We start from the raw sequence: 26,187 nt of genomic DNA on the forward strand, positions 1-26,187 counted from the left end.
AATATCTACGATATTAAAAATGCACTACAAACAAAAGCTCAGGACTCAGGAGGTTAAGACGTCAACTTGTGCTCCTGGACATTTTTCTCTGTTTTTGTACCGATTATTAGATTCATAGAGAAAATAATCTGTCCTAAATCATCCAACACCTTCAGGATGAACTGGACCACCAGCTATGAGCGAGGCCTCCTCATATTTTGGTGTGTCCACATACTTTTGGCCGTACGGTTTAAATGTAAAGTCCAGTGTTTGCGTACATAATGTCACTGTGTTCCCTCCTCGGTGTCTGAGCAGTATGGGTGTGCATTTTTTACCTTGAGGGCCTTACCGACCGAGGCCTTCTTCAGCCCCGCGTGGTTGAACTCTAACGGATTGCGCTTTGATTTTTCCCCCAGGGACAAAAAGGCAGGAGAGATCAAAACAACACACAAAGGTTATTAAGGGGGAAAGGAGGAGTAGCATGCAGGGAGGAGGAGGAGGATGAGGAGGAGAAGGAGGAAGACAGAATGATGATAACACACCAACATCACCAATGTCAGTACATGAGACAGACAAGGAGACAACACGGGTGATCACATGGTTAATGACAATCCCCAATTTAAACTGGACACAAGATCAAAACTAGAGCCTGACCGATATTGGATATTTAAAACCAATATTGATATATCTTAAAGTTAATAAAGACATAAATCTCTTAAATCTGTCTATTAGAAGAATTGAGACATTGAAAAATATTTAAAAACTATAAATAACTATAAATTTAAGTAGAAAAAACTGATACATTTTCAATTATCTCAATATTGGTCAGGCTCTAATTTAAATACCACATACATTAGTGATGAGGATGTCGCAACAAATGGAAGAAATCATTATAAGACACTGACAAAGACATTGAGATGGTTTTTTCGGTTGTTGTGGTTATTGGGGGGAAACATTTATAAGCAGTTTAAATAGGATTGAAATCCACTGAAATTGCCCAAAAAAAACAGTAAAAGTGACACTGATGTCTCATTTTCTGGTAGCAGGTCATACTTGTGTCAACGTATCCATGGATGATGATCATAAGAATCTTTTTTTTTTGGGATAAACGGCAATATGACACATTAAAATAGTAGAATATCGATGATGGGATATTCTAAAATATGCAGGTGGATCATGTGGGATCGGTGATGGACACATTTGTTTTTTTTAAAGAATACACAGACTTAATGACAAGTAAGCAGTTTGAATAAGGAGGCATTAACTCATCAGGCCACCAGGGGGCAGCAGAAACAAGCAGTGAGCAACACTTTAGGTTGATAGTTGATAAGTTGCTTCTGTCCACATTTAGCAGTTACTGATCAACATTATCATTCATTTAGAGTCGTGTTTCTGTCCACCTGCTGAATGTAAAGTCCAATATTCACTCTCTTTCAGCTCTGTTTTTACTCTCTACCAACTCCTGAGGGAAATATCTAAATGCTCCACTATGTTCTCCAGCTAGTCTACAGCTAACTGTGTCTGTTTTTTCTGTTTGGAGATGTACTATTTGTTGTTTTTAAATTCAATTTTGCCATCCTACAGGCTGAAGAAAACTTCTTTGTTTGGCCCAAATGTGAATGTTTTTCAAAGGAACTACTCGCTACTCTAATATCACAAATTATATCACAATTGCAATATCAGTCAAAGTCTTCATTCAGGCCTAGTGTACAGTGGCTTTTTTATTAAGAGCCTTTTCTCAGCAAACAGCTGGCAATAATTTAACACATTATTATTGTTATTAAGTGTTCATGTCAACCATCTGACTTCAGCTGAATTTTCAGGATGTTCATTTGCTGAACATCCTAAAACCCAGATGATAAACAATAACTGCTATAGCTTGTTTGCCAAGAGGTCCGTGTATTCCTTTAAAATCTGTGAAATTTGCGTCAGTGTGTCGTGGTGCAGTAACCATGTACTGTTCACACACACACACACACACACACACACACACAGACACACAGACACACAGACACACAGACACACACACACACACACACACACACACACACACACACACACACACACACACACACACACACACACAGTTAATGGGCTCGAACATGAAGGATGGAGGGGAAGCAATCCAGAGAGAATTCACCGTCCCTGCTCTCTGAATCTCTCAGTGATCAAAATGCAATCCTTCCTCCCACCAAAGGTTTAATATTTCACACTGATACACAGTTTAAATGTATAAATGTTATAATACTGACCATCAGACAATCAGCTAATTATTCCACGACAAAACAGACTTCAAGAAAAACATCAACTGTGACCAAATTTCTAAAAAGAGTTGATTAAATTGAGATTTATACATAAAATCTTTTTTTTAAAACGACTAAATAAACAACACAATATGATTCATATATTATAAATACATTTTTGTAGAGGTGATTTTTAAAGAGGAGACAAAACTACAGATATTTTATACTTATACTTTTTATTTTTTTTTAATACTTTTTTTATACTTTTTTTTTTTTTTTTGCCAATTTTGAGTATCAGTTCTTTCAGACTGATTTATGACTTTATGACTACAAAGTCATGAATGAGTAAAGGCTCTCATACTGATTATAAAACAGAAGAGTTGTGGAGCCTCTAGATGTTTTCACCTACTTTTAACAAAAATTGTGACCACATTTCTAAAAAGAGTTGACTAAAATGGAATTTGGTAATAAAATATAATTTTTTAAAAAACAAAACACTTCAACACATTTTTGTGATGGCGATTTTTTTTTTATAAAAGGAGATGAAATTCGAGATATTTTTGTGTCTGAACTTTTGAAAAAGCTGAATTACAATTAATTAAAATGCTCATACTAGTACTAAGGTTTTTTTTTAATTTAACTATTTTCATAGATGACTAAATGTGAAATGTCCAGACTGTAAATTCACTAAAAAACGACTAAAATTAAAGACAAATACGACTAAAACTCACAAGTTTTGAGTTTATATTAGACTGAATCAAAATGACTCAAATCTTAAAGCACATATATCTTTATAAAAGCATACACAGAGCGGTATTGACTATTTTATTCCTTTAAAACTATGTTGATCTGATAAAACTTAATCTGTGTAGCAGTGAGGAAGACTACGGAGAAATGAGATCAATAATAATGAGAATAAATCCTTTAGGTAGGAGGAAAGTTGCTTTTGATGTCCTAAAATATAATAAACCCTTTTTTAAAAATATTATAACCACATTTTTTCTGCCCCTGTCTCTCAGCTTTTGCAATAAGTCAAACTCCAACAAATAACAATCATGACAAATAAAATGATATTTAGGGGAATTCAACCCATGCACTATGCTCTACTAGGATGCAGAAAGAAAACAGCCAGCGGACTCACAAATAAGGTCCGATAGAGAGAGGCGGTGTTCTCGCAAAACACGAGGCCCGCCGCCCGTCTCTCTTTTAAGTAGCCTGAGCCCAAGTTCCCCTCGAAGACGCTCTTCAGAGGAGGAGGAGGAGGAAGAGGAAAAGAAAAAGAAGAAGAAAAGAAGAAGAAGAGGCTGAAAGGAAGAAGGTGAAGCCTGCGCGACAGAATTCAACTGTTCGTACTGTTAAATGTACGTAACTCTGATTAAGATGAGATATTTATAGAAGTCTGGAGTTAAAGGAGGAGCGTTCACACCAATCAGAAACTGTTTAATTACCACAAACACATAAGACTCGACAAGTCCATCTTCATCCTTACTGTGTAAAAGTGTCAAAGTGATGAGAATAAATAATAATAGACTACTTTTTATATACATTTCTCAGATTATCTACTATCTACCTATCTATTATCTAGTTTGTTAAATACACACAATTATGCACACAAGACAATATAAAGTGCAGCTTTTTCTTTAATTATACTCTAAAAATCATATTTATTTAATCTGGCTTTTAATTAGTGTCATTTTAACTTACATTGTCTAATTGTCTAATTTTATTATTATTATTTGTTTATTTGCTGTTGTTTTATTGTATTGTATTCTTAATTGTTTCTCTGTAAAGCACTTTGAGCTAAATTCCTTGTATGAAAGTCCGTACTCTATAAGTAAAATATATTATTTTTATTATTATTATCTATTATTAATTAAGAGTGTCACAAAGTGCTTTACATCAGAGAATCCGCCAGAATTCAATAAAATCCAGCAAATAAAGGTAAATAAAATACCTAAAATATAATAACATAAGATAGAAACAGTCAAATAAACAAATAAAATACAAATAAATATGTGAAAAAAAGTCTCAATCTCATGTATTTGTGGTAATTATACCAACATATTATTATTAATAAGACATGAATATTTAAAACATGGTATATTCATGATATTTTGCATGCATACATATCAACTAAATGCTCATTTTAAAAGCAGAAGCAGTCACAGAGAAAGAAAACAGGATTTTCTCCAGAAGATATTTCAGTGTTTTTTTTACTGCAGTGAAAATAGAAACGAAAGAAGCAGAAAAGGGACCATGAACAATATCTTGTATTTCTTTTTGGATTAAATGAAGTCTTCTTTCTACTGCATATTTAAGATGAAGTGAAGTAGAAAAGAAAAGTAGAAGACTGGCGTACAAACAAGTAAACGTCTCGATGACAAACTCGCTCAATCAATCCCCGAGAATAATAATAATAATAATAATAAAAATCTATAATAATACAAATAGAAGATATTTACATTATTTATTTGTTGACTCTTGATTAACGGCAGCAGGTGAACAAACTGAGGCTGAGACTCACCGGCAGATTTCTGGCTGAATCCAAGAAGACGACGAGAACGCAGGATGACAAGCCGTCGTTAGCGTGACCGCGATCGGCTTTGATGCTCAGCAGCGCCTGGGAGGTTAAAAAAGGTCAGAGGTCAAAGGTCACCTTGTAGATGTTAACCCTTTATATACTGTTCATATTATTTTCTACACCAGGGGGTCAAACATGAGGCCCGTGAGCCAGAACCGGGCCGCCGAGGAGTCCAATCTGGTCCATTGTCCTTCCTGTGTTCTTTTACTTTCTTCCTTTTGTCCTTCCTTCATTCATTCCTTCTTTTTTTCTTTCCTTCCTTCCATCTGTCCTTCCTCCCTTTCTTCCCTCTGTCCTTCCAAGTGTCCTTCTTTCTTTCCTTCCTTCCTCCCTTTCTTCCCTCTGTCCTTCCTTCCTCCCATTTTTCCTTCCTTCCTTCCTTCCATCTTCCTTCCTCCCTTTCTTGCCTCTGTCCTTCCAATTGTCCTTCTTTCTTTCCTTCCTTCCTCCCTTTCTTCCCTCTGTCCTTCCTCCCATCTTTCCTTCCTTCCTTCCATCTGTCCTTCCTCCCTTTCTTCCCTCTGTCCTTCCAATCGTCCTTCTTTCTTTCCTTCCTTCCTCCCTTTCTTCCCTCTGTCCTTCCTCCCTTCTTTCCTTCCTTCCTTCCTTCCTTCCTTCCATCTGTCCTTCATCCCTTTCTTCCTTCTGTCCTTCCAATTGTCCTCCTTTCCTAACTTCCATCCTTCCTTCCTTCCTTCTTTCCTTCCTTCCTTCCTTCCTTCCATCTTTTTAATAATCCGGCCCACATGAGATCATATTGGACTGCTTGTGACCCTTGAATGAAAATGAGTAAAGGGTTAAATATTAAATGTTAAATGTAGGTTTTACTGCACCTGGTCGAGCTTGTCAGGTGTAGGAAGCAGAGATAACCATTCCAGCTTCAGGTGCAGCTTCCCTGTTGCCACGTCGTCCATCACAAACCACTGAAGACACAAACACAGTGTTTTAATATACTTTATAATACAAGATATCTATATATTTTATTTTTTTATACTTTATTTAGTGTCATCATTTTGTTTTATACAACTTGCTACATAGTGAAATAGTTAAATTAAGTCAATAACAAGATTTACAGTGCAGATTTAAATTATTAGTCTTAATGTACTACAATAAAATCCAGTTTAAATGTATAAAAAGAAGGAGAGTAATACTTTAAATGATCCCTCTTTCATATTATTTGTTTTCCACCAGAGGAAGTAATCTCAGGAACTAAACTACAAACTAAAAATGACTGTTGTGTGTCTTCCTGTTTGTGTTTCTGCTGCTTCTGAAGAAAATCGGATCGATTATGCAAATAAAGCTGAAAACAGCTGAGAGAGAAGAAGGAACAGAAGACTGAAAACTGCTCATCGTCTCCACAGAGTCTCATAGTTATTTATTCCTGCAGCAGCTTTTCCTTTAAATAAACATGATGTGATAATAATGTGATTTATAAATAAAATATATATATATATATATATATATATATATATATATATATATATATATATATATATATATATATATATATATATCCCACCATGTACTCAACAAATTGTTTTAGTTAAGATGAAGCTTAAACAGCCTTTTTTAATAACCGACGAATCATATAACAAAATTTGAAGCTCATAAATTCTGTACTGTGACTAAAAAGAAATAAAACCAGAAAATATTTTTTACTTCCAATTTTTTTATTGTATTAAGTCAATTAAACATCTGTAAACTCACATTTTCTAAATATCTCCCTTAATTTCTTTCGATTTTTACCACAAAATTATTCTCATTCTTGTATTTCATACTTTTTATTCTGTACTAATTACTCATTTTAATAAAGTGGTGAAAGAAAAGTCACAAAATGTATTTTCTGATGTAAGAAAATATTATATTAATAAACATCTGTGTCGTCCACATGTTTTAAATTTAAATTTAATTTTTGTTTCATTTTATTTAATTTCATTATATCATATTATATTACATTATATTTTATTTTGATAAAATTGAATTCCATTTTATTTTATTTTTATTTTATGTATTATACTATATTATTTTATATTTTGATTGAATTGAATTCCATTTAATTTGATTTAAATCTCATTGAATTTTATTTAATTTATTGCACATAAATTCATATTAAAAAAAATACATGCAGAACTTTTTGAGATTAGACATTAAAACTCATGAGAGCTCATCAGGTGGCCATCTGATGGTGACAAATACAATATAAAAGAGTAAAGAAATACACACAAATACACACAAAAGCTAAATTAAAACATAAAAAACTAAAGTGTTATAAGTGCATCAAGAAAAACGACAATTTACAGATGCAGGGAATATAATAATGAAAGAATAGTTATGATGTTTCTTTACTTAATTGACCCAAATTCAATTGAAAATTTAGAAAAAGTTGAGATTATATTGATTGACAGATGGCTTTTTTTTAGGATTGTGTTACTGTATGTTAAAAAAAAACATGTTACTGATTAAAAAGAAGAAGAAAAAGACGCAGATTACCTCGTCGACCCTCTGCTCCTTCTGCAGCTCGCTCATGTCGATCATCAGACTGAAAAAAAAAAAAAAAAAAAGTGAGCCGATAGTTTCACCTGAGAGCTGCTGCACGACTCTGACTCATCATGTGAGTTAATGAGTCTCTGGTAGCTAATTAAAAGTCAGACGTGCAACGCCGAGCTCATCAAACATCGCTGTGAAGTCAGGCTCGCTGTGGTTTGACTGAGCCGCTGCTATCAGAGAAACGTAGCGTGAAATCCTATTAGAGAGCAAACACTTCATAACTAATCCTCTCTGATGATTTGTAAATTATACGGAGATTATACGATTATAAAGCGCTACATTAATCAATACATTACTAAATATGTAATATGTTGTGTATAATGCAGGAGATGTTACAGTAGCTGGTATCAATAATTCTCTACTGTCAAGCTTTCCGTGAGAAAAGTGAATCTAAAATGTTTAATTACTAAGCGGGGACATAAGTAATTAGTCAATTATTAATCTCTAAAATGTCAAGAAATAGTTTAAATTCAATTGTTGTCTAAAAAGCTGATAAATATTCAGTTTACAATTATTTAAAATCTATAAAAAAGTTATAAATTCTCATGTTTGTGAAGCTAAAAATAGTGTACTGATCAAATTATGTCATTGTTTCTAAATTATTATCATTTTATTTAATTGTGATTATTGTTTTTTTTTCTAAATTCTTTCATTAAATTGTAATTATTGCCATACTGTGATCTATGATGATTATAATTATTCTACGACACTGTCAATGAGTTTAACTACTCAGTGTAGCTTCAATATATGCATATAAAAAAGCATTTAAATCTACTGTTTTATGGCTATAATCATCAATAACAAACTTCCATTAATGATGCAGAAAGTTCAGATGTAAGTAAAAGTAAGTAAATGTCTCATATTAAGAGTTGTTTTCACATAATAAGAGACAGGAGTATTGAGTGTTTTTAAGGTCTTTAAAGTATAAAAAAAAAGAAGATGAAGATGATGAAGAAGATGAAGAAGATGAAGAAGATGTCGTCGTACCTTCCCAGGAAGTCGTCTTTATCAGTGTCTTCATCAAACAGCTCGATCTCCAGATTATGGGCCGAGTGTTCGTAAACCAGGACCTGAAAACACACAAAAGACCGTCACACATACATGAAAGCATTTTAATTAACATTTCATCTTTAGCTGCAGCCTTAAATCTGTCTGTAATCATCTGTATGTCACCATGTTTATCTGTATGCTTCCTGTTATATAAACAACTGAGTATAAACACTGTCGCCCATAAAGTTGGAATCATTTAGTTTTCAGACACATTCATCAGTAATCACCTTTGACCAGGTATAATGAGATCGATCAATACAATGTTGAGAATATTTACACTTTATCTATCAACAATAAATCACTCTGTCACAATCATTTCACGAGAAGAAGTAAAACATATTTTATTCCAACTTTATTGGCAACTGTGTAAATAAATAAATAAATAAATAAATAAATACATAAAATCAAAAGTAATACATCTCCAAACGTGTTTACGTTCAGCTTCAGTAAAGAAAAGTGTCGAGTTTCAACCAAAAAATGTGAAACTTCTCACAGCTTTAACTTCTGGTGACAAAATTAACAATAAAAAATGACACAATAAACATAATTAAATGTCACATTTGTGACAGATTCAAGACAAAGATGATTATATTCTCTATTGTATTATATTATTATTATTATATTATCTAAAACAACACACTATATAAACTCAAATGTTTAACTCCGCTCACCTCATACACCTCGTTCCATTTGGGGTGGACCGTCTCGTGGATGACTTTGCTCTGGAAGATCTGCGTGCCGACCTGGATGACTCCGTACGGGTCCGACTTGCCTTTGATGAGTCCACCCAGAAACTTGTCTTTACCCAGCAGATCCTGAGCCTCGATGAAGTGGATCCGCAGGACGGCCTGAGGAAGACGAGGGAGAGGCAGAGAGAAGAGGATGAGAGGAAAGAAAAAGGAACAAATCTTCACATTTCCAGAAGCGTAAAAAGAAGAGAAAGTTTGGTATTTGTCTTAATAATTAATTAATTAATATGTCATCAGTCACAGATAATAATAATAAGTGAGATTAATCCTAAATGAAGCTTTGAGAGAGCTGAAAGAGTTTATTATTTCGTTTTTACTCTTGAACATGAACAAAACATGAACTATATTAAATGTGAAGAATAGAGCTGGACTATATGGGCAGAATCAAATATCAAGATATTGTTTGACCAAAAACCTTGATTACGATATTTTGACTATATTGTAGAGATGACTACTGGTGCTTTGAAATAATCATCAGTAATGTGGATATAATGATTAAGCGGACTTTAAAAGTTGTTGATTTTTCTTTTTTTATATCGTAATTAATACGTTTATTGGTTGTTTTATGTAAAATAATCAGAAAATAATGACAATAATAAATAAAAGTAAAGCCTTAACTTTTACAGTTTCAGACATTTTAATGCATTTTTAGACGTTGAATATCAAAAACTAAATTTAAGACTTTTTAAGGATCTTTGAGGACTCAAATCTAATGAAAGTTTGATATTTTATAGTTTATTTAACATCAAAACTTGTGGTAAAGAAAGCAACAATGGCTCAAAAACTCTAAAATGAATATGTATCAGCTGCACTCAAATGTTTTAAGGAGTAGTCGTCAAATTTCAGGCTAAAAGTAATAAATATTTCAAGTGTTTTTACTGCTTTCAAAATGTAAAAATGGGTCAAATTTGATGCTAAACACTATCTAAGGGTTAAACAACTTATTATTAAAAGTATTGTCAATTAATTATCTATAATTGTTTCTTTAATGTTATCTGAGTGTGTGTTACCTTTGGCACTGGGAAGCGGAGGTTAGCCAGCTGGGCTTCTCCCACTAGAGGGATGGTGATGCGGTTCGGCAGGACCAGGTAGCTGTAGATGATGTCCTGGATGATGTTGTCACACAAACCACTAAAACAGAGGCAGGAAGAAGAGAAGAAGAAAGAGGGAGAATAAGAATTGATATGAACAGTGTAATAATTCCTCCTGTTCAGACTGACTATTAAAAGATCTCCTTCATATGTGCTTTCAATGTCCACACAGTCATTTAAAAGTAGATGTGAAGATTCATATCAAGTGATATCTGACACATTTACAGTCTTTTTAGCATCAAATTCCCTCTTAGTGTTTCCCTGTTGAGCTGTGGTGGAAGTATAGTAACAAAAAGACTTTGGCACTAAAAACACTGTAACGCTGAAACATAGAAGATGAAGATTTGACTCATTTTGGACAAAGCTGAAGCTTCATATTAGCTTCAGATAAAACATAATTCATATCCTCTCTGCAGACTCACACTGCACTGAGCAACATCTGCAGCTGTCAGTCAGTCTGCAGCCTTGTACATGTTCAAACACACACACACACACACACACACACACACACACACACACACACACACACACACACACACACACACACACGCAGACAGACACACAAAGTAAACTCTTCTCCAGTTCCAGCTTCTGTTATTATTAGATTCACATGTTGATTAACAGCTTGACAGACGAGCGTCGAGGCTTCGTCACTGATCCCAACAGGAAACAAGCAGCATGTATGTTAATATGACACTAAACTCTGTCTGGTACACTGATATAGGATACTGTAAGTGTGTGTGTGTGTGTCTTATCTAAACATGTCCGAGCACCACATACAAAATGAATCCCACCAATCTGACACCTTCCTACTGTAAATATATGACATTTCTAAAGCCTGTGACCATCGTGCTGCTGTTGAGTGATGTTTTAGCTTAATTTTATTACCAATTTAACACTTTTAATCCTATATAAATCTCTTTTTATTTTGCCGTGTGTCACTTTTATATCCTGTCTTGATGCATTTTATGTTTTTATGTAAAGCACTTTGATTTGCTGTGCTGTTTAAATGTGCTATATAAATAAATCAGCCTTGCCTATATCAGTGTTTTGTTTGTATCCCCACCATTTTTCTAACAGATTCCTTCACAACTTAAACCAGAAAGAGCAGGAAACACTAACAAGTTAATTTAAATGTTGAATTCTGGTAGATAATCATGTTTTCACGCAGGTCACTTCAGCTTTGGTTTGATTTAGAGCTGCAATGATTAGTTGATTCATCAATTAGTTGATAAAAAGAAAATTAATCGCCATCTTTTGAGTCTCTTTTTAAATACAAAATACAAAATATCTTGTTCCAGCTTCTTAAAATGTGAATATTTTTTTCATTTTTAATGACAATTAACAACAAGACATTTAAGGATGTGAACAGTGATCAACATTTTATAGACGAAACGACTCAAACAATTACTCGTTAGATGCAGCTCTGTGTAGTTTTTAAGACATCTGTCTCTGAGATTTGTTAAAAAAAGAAACTCTTAAATATTAAAAGGCAACACATCATGCACATTTCAAGGTTTAGGATTTAATTCTGGGGCTCTACTGTAATATCTTTGCATGATTTACAGTTTAAAACTCCTTATTTATATTATACTGGCTCTTTATGCAGCCCCTTCAGTTCAGCCTCTGTCTCTAACTCATATAAACATAAACTTCTCAAATACATCCATACCATACGTGTTCAAACCTGAATATAATCCAGGATATGAGAGTGGCTAAATCAACAAAAGGCTCCTGATGGGTGTCTGTTTGTGGGCATGTGCAAACAATCTGCCTCACATTCACGGGGGAGGAGGTAGAGATAACTTTGCAAACTGGGCGTTAAAAGCAAACTGAAGCTGGTTTGTGAACAAGTAGGAAGCATTTTACTTATATTCACCTCAAGCTTTGGATATTTGAACATATTTAACATAGATATGTGACATCATAACAGTATAAAAATGACAAAAAATCACAAAAAAGCATGGTATGTTCCCTTTTAAACTTGCAAACTTGATGAAATGTTGGTGATTTTGGTGAGAACAGGCCTTTAAAATAATCTGCATATATCTGGATTTCAAAAAAAGAAACAAAAACATCATATAGCCTCTTTTTAGCTGAGAGAAATTGAAATAATATTGTTTTCTACACTTATTTTAATCCATTCAGCATGTAAAGGATGCATGCATAGTCAGGATTAAGACATTACACTTCATTTCCTCTAGATGGCGCCACCGTCCTGCACTGAAACACAAACTGCATTGCTTTTACTGCTCTCCTCTGACAGAGCTGCTCCTGGGTCAGTTTATTCTGGGATTTCATGCTAATGCAAAGTTGATTTTACAGTTGACGCACTGACTGCTCACCAAACTGCTCACCAAAACACATAAATATACCCTAGATGAGATTTAAAGTGTGATTCTTCTGCCTGTCATGTGATTAAAACACCTACTGAGGCTTCCACTTATCCCTTCATACCTATAATAGGAGCTGGTTTTGGTATTAAGGAGGATAGAAGTGTCCTGATCTATAAAATACATAATATAAACACAAAATAATGATTTGCAAGGTGTGTGTGTGTGTGTGTGTGTGTGTGTGTGTGTGTGTGTGTGTGTGTGTGTGTGTGTGTGTGTGTGTGTCTTGTACAGCTATGTTTGTTAGGACATTACATAGTCCTCCATTCATGTGGACAGACTAACCCAAACCCTTACCAAGACCTCAGAAGTGACGTAATAATAGGAAAGGTCCCAACGAGGTAACATAAACGTACGCACACACACACACACAGAGCTGAGGGTCACGTCAGGTTTTCCTGCAACTTGATGGCGAAATGCAAATCAGTGAGGAGATATAATTACTCACTCTCTCTCTCTCTCTCTATCTGTCTCTCTCTCACTCACACACACACACACACACACACACACACACACACACACACACACACACACACACACACACACACACACACACACACACACACACACACACACACACACACACACACACACACACACAGACACACACGTTCACTTTTGAGGGCATTACATAGCCTTACATTCATTTCCTGGAGACTCACTCTAACCCTAATCATCTTCACTGACCCAAAAATCTGCCCCCCCCCCGACTTATGGATGCAACTTTTGTCCCCAATTGGACAAGCTGTGCTTAATTAACTGGGTCATAAGTGTGAAAAAATGTCCCCAAAAGTAGCCTATGACAGACCACACACACACACACACACAGGAAGAAAGAGAGAAGGGTGGGGCGAGTCCAGGTCGATTGCAGCAAGACAGACGCACACAAAGAAGTACATGCATGCACACACACACACACACACACACACTCTGTCTCTCTCTCCCCCACACACACACACACACACACACCCATACCCACACACACACACACACACACACTCACACTCTCTCTCTCCCACACACACACTCACACACACAAACAAACAAAGGTGTCTTCCTATAGACTTGTCGAACAAGTAGAGCAACATTTCTCAGGGTGGAGTCATGAAGAAACCACAGTGAGTTTTCTCTGCTGAAGTGTAAAACAGCAGGAAACAACACAGCAGGTCGATAAAGGAGGAGAAACATCATAGTTAGAGGAGTGGAAACATAACTCTGCAGGCAGGGGGGAGGAAGGGGGGGGGGGGGGGCGGGGGTTAATACCTGAACTCATCACATCAAACTGCTGCGTATTGGTCATTTAAGTTGATCGGTTCATCCACACAAGTATAACTCAACAACTATTAGATGGGTTACTATGACACTTTATGATATTCATATCATGTTATAACTTTGATGAACCCTGAATCAATCTGATACTTTGGTTTAAGGCTTGGTAATATGACCAAAAAACTAAATCTAGATTATTTTCAAGTTTTATAGATGCTTAGTTGTCAACTATGAAATTAATCATTGACTATTTTGATAATTTATTCATCATTTTGAGATCTAGTCATTGCCCTAAATTAAAAAAAAAAACACCATGCAATGTTCCTTACTTGATAAACTGCATGATGTTTATTAGGTAGCGAGTAATAAACGAGCGATTTCAAAGACAACAATGATGAATATCAGTATCATTAAAACATAGCAATGACATTTTGCAAATTACAGTGAGAACAAGGACTAATTTAGACTGAGTAAATATATAAGTCAACTAAGAGACTTTTATTTAAAAAAAAGAAAAAAAAGAAGAATGTTGGTGAAGCGATGAAGCTGGTAAACTGGTACTAAATGTGTCACGATAACTACTTTTCTCAGACATAATCGGGATAAACAATATTATTGACACTACTCTCTAAGCCAATGTGACATGATTAGCTTCTTAGCTGCTAATGTGAAGTGTGGCAATAGACATGATGATGTAGATAATTACGTGTGTCTTAGTAACTTCTATACTTATATATGGAATAAAACCACTGAAGCATTAAAAACTGTCTCACTAATCCAACACTGTTGTGTCTAAACCGCACAAAAAAAAAGAAAAAGCTTTCGTCTCCCAAAATTAGAGATGTCATTTCCCAACATCGCATCTGTGTCTGTGTCTGCTGCAGCTCCTCTTTTCATAATCACGTTACTATAAATACCAACACTTAGCAAAGGGGGAAAATAAAGGTCATAATCCATCCTGTGATCCGGTGGTTGATGTAATGGTTTCAGAGCCTGTTAGACCACCGTGGTTGCGTGTCCACTGGGAACGGCTCTTCAAAAACACTGCCTTCATTTTCTCATTATACCAGATGGAAAAAAGGATGTGCTTCTTTTTACAGATGAGAGGTTAGACTAATTAGATGTGATGTTTATTGGTTCATCTTTCAGTCATTAAATCTTTATGTAGTTAAAAGAAGAAGCTTTCTAATTTGGTACTGCTGCTCTAAAAACACTCTTTAGTGTGTTTTTGCTGAGATGTTGCACAAGTTTTAAGCAAATTTCATGCAGATTTATACCAAACTTCATACTAATGATATCACAAATGAGCAGCAACATAACAGGCAAATCATAGCTGTACTGTAGTTAGTGTTGAGGGCAGCTTAATGATAAAGAGTTCAGTAGTTCTTATGATTTCCAGCATTATGTCCTATTAAAAATATCTAGTAGATGTGACAAGATGACATAATTAAAAGAGCAACAATATCTGATACATGATGGTTCTAGTTCCACCTAAGGACATTTATTGCCTTTTTTTTTTTTTTTTTTACATCTTTAAAGCTTTCTGATGGACACATGATTTCTCTGCAGTAAAATAAAAAGAAGCATGTATAAAAATGGCAAAATCTACACCAACAATATGTCCAATAACATCTTCTGTTTCTGGACAGGCCGACTTTTCGACCACAGCCGAGCGAAGAAATGCAAAAACAGGTGGACGTAAATGTACAAATAGTCTTGCAGCTGTTTCCTGCTGCACAAGACGTGGTTTTATTTTTTTAAGGGCTGCACATAATGATTATTTTCATTATCAATTAATCATTTTGTCGATAAAATGTAGGAACATAGTGAAAACCGCCTGTGTGACGTCCCTCTCTTCCTGTTGCTTCGGCCTCCTGACCCAGGAGACAGTTTGAGGGATTAGAGACGACGCCAAAGGGAAGCACCTGCACCCGACCTCAGACTATTTAGGTGGCTTATTTGTTAACTTCTTCCTCTTATCCACACATTGCATTCATTACTCACTGAGCTGACTAACATTAATACATTGTATCTGAAGTTGATAATAAATGTTGTTTTAGAAGCTTTATTCATGTGTGATTCCCTTTCGGTTCGTTTGACACTTGTTAGAATTACTTGAGAGTTTGTTGTCTTTAAATGTCTCGATTTGTCTGATTAAAAGTCTAAAAATCTGAGAAAAAGTTGAAATAATCACATTTGAGAAGCTGCAGCCAACAAATACTATTTTTGCTTAAACGTTGTGTCGTCCTCGCGGGTCAAATTGACTCTGTCTGTTTTGACTGTTCCTTCTTTCCTCCCTTCCTTCCTTCCTTCCGTCTGTCCTTCCTCCCTCCCTCCTTCTCTCTTTCTTTCCTTCCTCCATCTCCCTTTCTTCCTTCCTTCCATCTGTCCTTCCTCTCTCCCTCCTTCTCTCTTTCTTTCCTTCCTCTCTTTCCTCCCTTCCTTCTTTCCTTCCTCCATCCCCCTTTCTTCCTTCCTCCCTTCCTTCCTCCTTCTCTCTTTCTTTCCTCCCCATTACCTTCCTTCTTTCCTCTGTCCTTCTTCCCTCCATCCTTCCTTCTTTCCTCCCTCCTACATTCCTTCCTTCCTTCTTTCCTTTCCTCCTACATTCCTTTCCTTCCTTCCTTCCCTCCTTCCTTCCTCCCTCCTTTCATTCCTTCTTTCCTCCCTCTTGTCCTTTCTTCTTCCTCCCTTCCATCCTTCCTTCCTTCTTCCTTCCTTCCTTCCTTCCTTACTCCCTCCCTCCCTCCTTTCCTTCCTTCTTCTTCCCTTCCATCCTTTCCTTCCTTCTTCCTCCATTCCTCCCTCCTTTCTTTTCTTCTTCCTCCCTTCCTTCCTTGACTCGAGGACAACAGGAGGGTTAAATGATGGCTATTAGACTATCAAAAAAGTTTCTTATTATTTTACTTAAATTTAAGCTTTGTTTGTAGTTGACAGAAGAAGAAACAGGAATAGCCACCTTAGCTAAACCTTATTATTAGACTCTATTAGACCTTTTCACTCAACTCTAACTGCTTTGCTTTCACATCGTGCAGCTACGGCGACGACGTCCAGCACAAATAAAACAGCTTTTCTTGGATCTGGGAAAGTTAAAGAATAACTGATCACATAAACCTCTCCAGATTTCCTGTCTACAGTTTTACAGACATCTCAGACTGTGTTTTTTATTTACTGCATACAGGTGGTCTAAGTGGAAAATAAATGGTTGGAGGGGGGATTGTTTTTTTAGTTTCAGCTTTACTTAGAGTCCACTGGGACACACACAATGTCTTAAAATGATAAAACACAAGAAAGGAGACATTTTTCAGTCCAAGAACAAAAAGAGTAACTATGATTCAGGAGAGGTATATAAGGAAAGATTAATGTATGTGTAACGCCAATTTCCTACCACTACCTATTATTATAGATATGAATCAATCCAACTTTATGTATGGGTCAGTGATAAATAAGGGTTGGCAAGATAAACAATTAAAAAAATATCTTTAAAAATATTTTTTTAATTGTAGCATCAGGTTTGCTAAAATGTACATTTTGTATTGTTGTTGGTTTTATATCATCTGAAATGACATTTGCACCATTTTTTAAACCAAAAATAAGACTGAATACTCCTGAAAATGTCAAATGGTGTAACCACAAAATAATGATGAATATTAAACATTTTATCCACCTACAGTGTATTTAAGTGAATTTATACTAATAATTACTTCATTTAAAACATTGAATTAGAAGAAAAAACTATTAAAGTATTTCTACATTTAAATTTTAAAGCATTTTGTCAATATTGAGCAAGCCATATCCATAAAAACAACAAACAAGTTTTGAAAATGATGCAAAATTTGTTAAAAAAAACATTTTCTTGCCTTAATAAAAGTGGATTATACTTATTCCACATTTTCTTGTATATATAATCAGATTTTATGAAAAAATACTCGTTACACCATTTGACACTGGGTTGCATCACATCATTGACCCTTATATAGCACCTTTCATACAGGTTAATGTAGATCAAAGTGCTTTGCAGTTGATAATAAGACAGAAAAAAGTGTAGAACAAGGACTAAAGGAATAAAGACCAAAGCACACAAGAGGAAATAAGGACGATAAATATGTAATAAAAAGATTTAAGATCTATAATAAAAATCTAAACTTAAATAGATATAGATAATTACATTCATAGCAGCTCCATAATACGCTATATGAAATAAAGCAATGTAAAGAACAAAAAGGAATCTAAGAATTAACAAAACGTTAAGTTGCAGCGACTAAAAATGATGCTTTTGGTGCGATAAGTGCAAAATTATTGATGCTTGGATGTGCAAACTAGGTTTAATCTTTACAGTAATTGCAACTTAAACAAAATAAAAACACTGCATGAATGAATCAACCTGAGAGGTAAGAGATATTTTACAAAGACTGTGCAGAATAGGCTGATATGGATTTAAATATAGTATATATAAAGAGAGTGAGTCACACTCAGAGAGAAAGGAGAGAGAGAGAGAGAGAGAGAGAGAGAGAGAGAGAGAGAGAGAGAGAGAGAAACAGGGAGAAAGAGAGAGAGAGAGAGACAGAGAGAGAGAGAGAGAGAGAGAAAGAGAGAGAGAGAGAGAGAGAAAGGATAGGAATATAAAACACGCTGTCAGCTGTGTGCAGTCTGCTCTGTGTTCATTTGAATGATTCATCCAGTCTGAAGGCCTCATTATGTGCCCGGTGTTTGCATTGGAAAGTAGGTTTCAGTTACAGTCACGATTACACCGAGCTATAAAACCGTAATACTACTTTAACTCAGACCACCACTGAGGTTAAAATAGACCCACAATGCAATGCTTCACCTCTTCCTCGCCGAAATGAGTGAATTAAAGTTACATAATGGTAAAATGATAACTTATAAGTGTCCAAAAATCGCTCATCTGCTCATTTGTTTATTTAAATACTTATACCATGGAGATAATAATGAATGGAGGAGTGATGTAAGATTTCATAGTGGGGGTCAAAGGTCAAATATAAGAAGCACTATTGTGTGTACTATTTGTGTATTAAGCTGCTGGTTGTGTATTAAGCTGCTGGACCCTAAATTTTCCCAAGGGGATCAATAAAGTTTACATCTATCTATCTATCTATCTATCTATCTATCTATCTATCTATCTATCTATCTATCTATCTATCTATCTATCTATCTATCTATCTATCTATCTATCTATCTATCTATCTAGCCACCTTTGAGCTTATATAAAAGCTGTAGATTTTAGTCATCTGAGACTTTAAGAGCGAACGGTGTGTGAGAGCACGTCTGCACGGAGGCAAAATAGACAAAGTAATGACATCATGTCTCGAGTACAAACAAACAAAGACACACACACTCACGCACACACGCACACACACACCTACACACACACACACAGCTGCTATCTCTCTAATAGCCAGCTTGTTCCCTGAGGAACCGTGTGAAGCCACCTGGTCATAATTATCAAAGGAATCTGCTTCGTGTGTGTGTGTGTGTGTGTGTGTGTGTGTGTGTGTGTGTGTGTGCATTCAAACATCATAGAAAAACACATTAATTCTAATTAAAACCAGTTAAGACCAACAGATGAGAGAAAAAAATGTAAATGACTTATTTTAAGATTGGAAACACAAAAACAAACACACACACAGTCATGAGACTTTAAAACCTGCTGGAACTGATATTTTTGGCCACGACGTGTCATCTTATTTTAAGTTGATATGTTGAACTTGTTGAATTTATTTCCACATCCATCAGTTACGGAGTTTCTGTCCACCTGCTGAATGTAAGGTCCAATATTCCCTGTTTTTACTCTCTAACAACTTCCTGAGGGAAATATCTGGCTACCTTAAGCAGCTAAATGCTCCACTAAGTTCACCAGAGCAGGAAGTGCACAGAGGCTTTTTATTACACCTTTTTCACTAAAAACGACGCTATGAGAGCGCTGAGAGTGAACCAGAGTCAAAGTTGCAACCAGACAGCTAAACAATGAGCTGAAACTCAAATTGACCCCGTCTCTTTTGACTGTTCCTTCTTTCCTCCCTTCCTTCCTTCTGTCTGTCCTTCCTCCCTCCCTCCTTCTCTCTTTTTTCCCCTCCCCTACCTTCCTCCCTTCCTTCCTCCATCCCCCTTTCTTCCTTCCTTCTGTCCATCCTTCCTCCCTCCCTCCTTCTTTCCTTCCCTTCTTCGTTTCCTTCCTCCCTTCCTCCTTTCCTTTACTCCCTCATTTCCTTCCTTCTTTCCTTCCCTCCCTCCTTTCCTTCCTTCTTCCTTCCTTCTTTCCTTTCATCCCTTCCTTCCTCCCTCCCTCCCTCCCTTTCCTTCCTTCCTTCCCTCCTTCCTTCTTCCCTTCCATCCTTCCTCTTTTCCTTTCTCCCTCCCTCCCTCCTTCCTTCTTTCCTCCCTCCTTCCTACCTTCCTTTCCTTCCTCCCTTTCTTTCTTTCCTTTCCTACCTTCCTTCCTCCCTCCCTCTTTTCCTTCCTTCCCTCCTTCCTCCCTCCTTTCCTTCCTTCTTCCTTCCTCCCTTCCATCCTTCCTTCCTTCCTCCATCCCATCCTTCTTCCTTCCTCCCTTCATTCCTCCCTCCCTCCTTTCTTTCCTTCCTGTCTTCCCTCCTTCCTCCCTTCCATCCTTCCTTCCTCCCTCCCATCCTTCTTCCTTCCTCCCTTCCTTCCTTCTTCCTCCCTTCCTTCCTTCTTCCTCCTTCCTTTCCATCCTTCTTCAACACAGGACAACAGGAGGGTTAAGAGCCACACATTACAACAACTCATTACACACCGTTAAGACAATTACAGCGGCTTTATCACCGTCACATTAAAACGTGGGCGCTTACTTGAGACCGGGAATATCCAGCATGTTTGTGAGTCCTGTCCAGTTGATGTCGAGAGACTGAAACACACAGAGATAAAAGCACTTAGATTTCAATAAAGTATGAGACACACATTTTAAGGTTATAAAGAGACAAGCAGCTGCACTTTTTAAGAGGTTTCCTGCAAATAAAAAAAACATTATTTCCAATAAGTGAAAGTTTCTTATGAAGACGATAATAATGTTTCTTATAGTAGTGTTTATTAAGATCTCTAATAGCTTCTGCACACAGTTTATAAGGTGATAACACAAAAAAAATACAGCTTCACACATCATAATGCAGCTCTACTGTGAATAAAACAACAAGAACACAATTTAAACAACACAAACACAGATTTAACAGTGTGTTTTGAGGGTTTCCAACTTCTGTTATAATGAATAAAACCTCTAAAGTTTGCAAAGTTGATGACATACGGAAAGAATTTGAACCTTTACAACCTATTACATGATGGAAATTCCTCCATGGAAGCAGCTTAGGTTTTTATGATATTTATAAAAAAGATGTCTAATGAGGAAAATGATTTTAATTTGTGTGTGTGTGTGTGTGTGTGCAGTTTTTGGGGGGCATTTAAATCTATAAAATAAACCAAATGACACAAATGGAACAAAATCTCAGCATCATTTTAAGCAGAACCATTAAATTGGCATTAAAACACCGAGCTCTCCTCATCAGCTCCTCCCTGAAGGCTTCATGAGTCAGCAGAGAAGGAGCCCGACGCTAATTCAATCGAGCTGATAATCAATACATACGGAGCAGATTGGGTTAGCCTGCGTATGGACAGGAAGTATATGATGGACGCACTGCTTTCAGCTGTCTGGAAACGACGTTACGGTAACAAACAAACAGCTGTTAGATGCTACAATGAATCAGAAGTTAAGCTGAAGTTAGACATTCAGAGTGAGATCTGTTGTCGTCACCATTAGAAGAAAGATACTGATGGAAAATAATGGAAGAGAAGAAAGAAGCGGCGTAAGATAGAAAACAGCTCCTATTCTGATATTCATTAGCTTTAATGAAAAGGAAAGAACATTCCTTCAGAACAAGACTCTGTGGGATTGTTCTTTAATGCCTTCCTCCTGCTGGCAGTGAGAGGAATTACAAAAACTGTCAATTAGTCAAAAAACAGTCAATTAGTCAAAACATTTTAAATTTGTCCATTAGCAAAAAAAAACAGTCAATTAGCAAAAAAACAGTCAATTAGCAAAAAAACAGTCAATTAGCAAAAAAAACAGTTAATTAGTAAAAAAACAACAACAGACAATTAATAAAAAAACCAGTCAATTAGTTTTGCACTGCAGTTTTAATTCATTCAGACTTATTATTGTTTGTTTTTCCGCCATTTAAAATCTTTTTTTTTTCTTCAGAAAATCTAAAAATATTTTCTTTACTTAATTTTTTTTTGGTTAAAAGTGAGTTTGTTTTTTTGTTGTTGCTATTGTGCTTCAAGTTTTGGCTAGTGTGTGTGTGTGTGTGTGTGTGTGTGTGTGTGTGTGTGTGTGTGTGTGTGTGTGTGTGTGTGTGTGTGTGTGTGTTTGCATGACTACACACACTCTCATTCTAGCAATACGTCCAAAAAAAAAGGCTAAAAAAGAATCCAACAAGATTTTCGGAAAGATTGCAGACAGATTATCACAATCCCATAACTCTAATCTGACTGAAATGTGATACACACCACTGAATCTACTAAAATCCACTTTCACCGCCTCTATTATATTCAGTGAGTGAAAGAACAGACTGAGCGCTATGAAAGGACGTAATAATAGAACAAGTTCACCTTTAATTTACGAGTAAAATGTGAGTTTGAACAATATGAAGAAACTCGACTCTACAGGCGGTAACATGTTTCACACACGCACACACACACACACACACACACACACACACACACACACACACACACACACACACACACACACACACACACACACACACACACACACACACACACACACACACACACACACACACACAACCTAATTATGAAGATTTCACACTTGGAGATACAACAGTTGTTACCTGTGAAACCTGATCATGAGCTAAAAGTCAAATATTAAATGTCAGAGAGTTTTTGTCAAACAGGAAATAAAACAAAAGTAATTAACGAAGTTTCACCCTCTGAATCACATGCGGACACACCCTGATATCAACCGAGTGTCGTGGTTACTGTTGCTAACGAGGCCGGCTCAGAAGAAACTACACATATCTGATTAACCATGGTTGTTTTAGTCGTTTCTCTAAAGCAAAAATGCTAAAAAGGTGTTAGTAGTAGCTTATGAATGTGAAGCTTTTCTGTGATATACGTGATAAAGGAACATTTTTCACTTTAAAATGTTTTAGTGCTTGTTTTCCTTTTGATCTCCTCTATTTGTCTGTGTTTTTTGCTTTTAGATTTTTATGTTCTTCTGTTTTAATCTGGTTTTTTTATTGTCTTCTTGCTTCTGCCTCATTAATTTGAATGTTTTTGCATGTTTTTATGGTCTCTTCAAGTTGTATTACTGTGAAGCACTTTGTTCATTTTATTTCTGTGAAAGGTGCTATACTAAACAAATGTATTATTATTATGAAAATTAAATATTCATTTTGCAATGTCAAGTTTATCAATCTCTAATGAAAATAATAAGAATAGCAATACTTGGTGCTATATTAAGTACATTTAATATCATTATTATTATTCTTATTATTATTATTATACATTATTACAGTATATTATCATAAATATTGGATTACTTCTTCTTTGAATTCCTTATATTACAATTATTATTACTACACTACATTATTACATTATATTATTGTAAATATTAGGTTATTTCTTGATTTGTACATCATAATTATTTGTATTATTATTATTTTTATCATAGTAGCTCAACAGATGGCTGAACCTAATATTGCAAAATTGCTCATAAATAATATGTAAATAGTCAACTGAATATTTTAAGATCTTGGATTGTTGATCAGATAAAAATGACATTTTTCTCTTTTAATTTAACATTTTATGAACTAAATGATTCATTAAATGTATCAAGAAAATAAGCAGCTCTTTTTGTACTAGCTCTCATCAAAGTGTTGCAGTAACAGTTACATAACACTTGTAGTTTTTGCATAATCATTTCTGTAAAAGTGAGGAAGTGAAGTTGTTCAACAATCACTTTGTTTACTTTGTATGTGAACTTCCCCTATTGTTGTAGCTGCAGGTTTAAACAGAGCTTCATCATTAGCAGCAGAGTTAGCATCATTAGCAGCAGAGTTAGCATCAGCAGCAGCAGAGTTTGCATCAGTAGCAGCAGAGTTTGCATCAGTAGCAGATGTATACTGGTAGAAACAGTAGTAGTGATCACAGCTTATTGGGAGTTGTAGCTGCAGTACCTATAAACACAAATAATCCTGGTAGCAGTTGTGTTATTAGCAGTAGCAGCTGCAGCACTGGGACATAATAGTCGTTGTGGAGGTATTAGCATAATCTGTAATGCCTGCACTGAATCCTGGAGTTAAGGATTAATACTCACAACCATCTTATGTCAGTGACTGAAGGACAGGAAATCCAAAATATTTAGAAATAGAGAAAACAGTCAGGAGAAGCAAAGATCAGGTCGGACAGAGGAAGGATGAGACGCTTTTTGGTCCCGATAACTCGGACGATTTGATTTCCAGAGAGGAAAAACAGATCAATCAGAACTGCATCAGGTTTATACTATGAAGCAGTCTCTGCAACAGACATACACACACACGCACACGCACACACACACACACACGCACACGCACACACACACACACACACACACACACACACACACACACACACACACACACACACACACACACACGGCTCAAAATAACAACAACAACTGACCAAAGAAGCAGTGTGAGCAGAAAGGAGCCAGATGTTGAGGTTAATAGATAGTATGTGGACTTAATGTCTGAGTGTCCAAGTTAATATATATATATATATGTGTGTGTGTGTGTGTGTGTGTGTGTGTGTGTGTGTGTGTGTGTGTTACAGGCAAAGAGAGATTAAGAGTAACTGCAAAGCTTAAAAAAAAAGGTTATAAAAGAGGCTTAAAATGTCAAACGCCGGAAGCTGTTGCTAAAGCTGAGCTACATGAATAAAAAAGTGCTGAAATATCTGTGTATGTACACAATAATAAACCACAACATGCTTAAAAGTTGTTTTTATTACTTTTGTACTTATTATTTATTGATCATTATTCTTTTTATTGACGCTCTTCTATTTTTACTGTCCACTTGCTGCTGTAATAATGCAAATGTCTCCATCGTGCACCAATAAAGAGTATCTTGTCTCATAAAAGAAGCATTTATATGAATATATCAGATCTTATAATGCATGTACGAGTGATTTAATAACATGTGTGGCATTTATCAATCTTATCAAACTTAGATTTTTCTCTTATTTAGGTTATAATAAAATCTACAAGTGTCCTATGCATCATAAATAGATCATCTCTGCCTTTCTTTAAAGAGGAGAAACACTTGTTTGACTTCATTATAAAGTCCTAATCTGAATTAATTAAGACTTTAAATATGATAATAAAGTATGTAATACCAAAACAAACAAAGCATTCTCTCTTTTCTATCTGTAACAGTTGCAGCTGGATTCATATTTTCACAATTTATAATCGTTTTTGGGTCTCCTGATGTTACTCTTAAATTATTAATGCGATTTCTTAAAGCAGGACATGAAGCTGTGAAGTGTTTTTGTGAATGAAACTCATCCAAAAAGTTGTTAAATCCAACTTCAAAAAATGTCTTGCATGAGGCCCCATGTGTTAAAAAGAGGAATAAAAACTGCTTCTAAAAGGGCAACAGACACTAAAATAAGTCAAATTAAATCAGCTGTTAAACCAAAAATTCATATTTTTCCATCTACAATTACATTATAACCAAAAATATGTGAGATAGTATTTATACTTTTACAGCATCTGGATTAAAGAGCTCTCTTATTCACCCTCACTGCAACATATAATCAGCTGTGACGTTGTCTATCTTGGCCGTTTCACAACCGGCAAAAAACAAACAAACAAATGATTTGTGTTTTTTTTTATTGTTGTTCTTTTTTTACTGTCACTCATGTCTGTAATTTTCTGCTCATGTAAGTAAAGTTTATTTATAAAGCATCTTTCATAGAAAACAGTCACAAAAAGCTTCACATTCAAAGTAAATAAAATTAACTCCAATCATATAAAATTGAATTATATAGAAGATAAAATACACAAGGTGCTTTTTTAAATCTGAGTCCACGATATTCAAGAATCTCAAGTTTATTAGGAGACTTTACTTAACCTGTGACAATAATTAACTTATGGTACATTAACGTAATTATCAGCATCATCACGTCTATGTATCGACTTATCGTATGATACATGATTGTTTCGTCAAGTAGTTTGTTCACTGGTTTTATGTCTTT

At 35.4% G+C, this 26,187-nt stretch overlaps 1 protein-coding gene across 2 annotated transcripts in view; it reads right to left on the bottom strand.

Moving 5' to 3' along the window:
- The window catches only part of LOC133990612 (extended synaptotagmin-2-like), a 75,662-nt gene that overhangs the window by 9,989 nt on the left and 39,486 nt on the right, over nucleotides 1–26,187 (bottom strand). Inside the window, exons 8-15 of one of the 2 annotated variants that reach the window (XM_062428976.1) lie at nucleotides 20,733–20,788; nucleotides 10,160–10,280; nucleotides 9,072–9,248; nucleotides 8,338–8,420; nucleotides 7,294–7,342; nucleotides 5,637–5,726; nucleotides 4,747–4,842; nucleotides 315–377 (exon numbers count right to left, since the gene is read on the bottom strand). In XM_062428976.1, coding sequence (XP_062284960.1) covers nucleotides 315–377; nucleotides 4,747–4,842; nucleotides 5,637–5,726; nucleotides 7,294–7,342; nucleotides 8,338–8,420; nucleotides 9,072–9,248; nucleotides 10,160–10,280; nucleotides 20,733–20,788 — 735 coding nt within the window. The remainder of the gene's footprint in view (nucleotides 1–314; nucleotides 378–4,746; nucleotides 4,843–5,636; nucleotides 5,727–7,293; nucleotides 7,343–8,337; nucleotides 8,421–9,071; nucleotides 9,249–10,159; nucleotides 10,281–20,732; nucleotides 20,789–26,187) is intronic. The other variant, XM_062428977.1, reaches the window with a different exon arrangement.

This window comes from Scomber scombrus, chromosome 11 (assembly GCF_963691925.1).
Source record: "Scomber scombrus chromosome 11, fScoSco1.1, whole genome shotgun sequence".
NCBI classification, from domain to species: domain Eukaryota; kingdom Metazoa; phylum Chordata; class Actinopteri; order Scombriformes; family Scombridae; genus Scomber; species Scomber scombrus.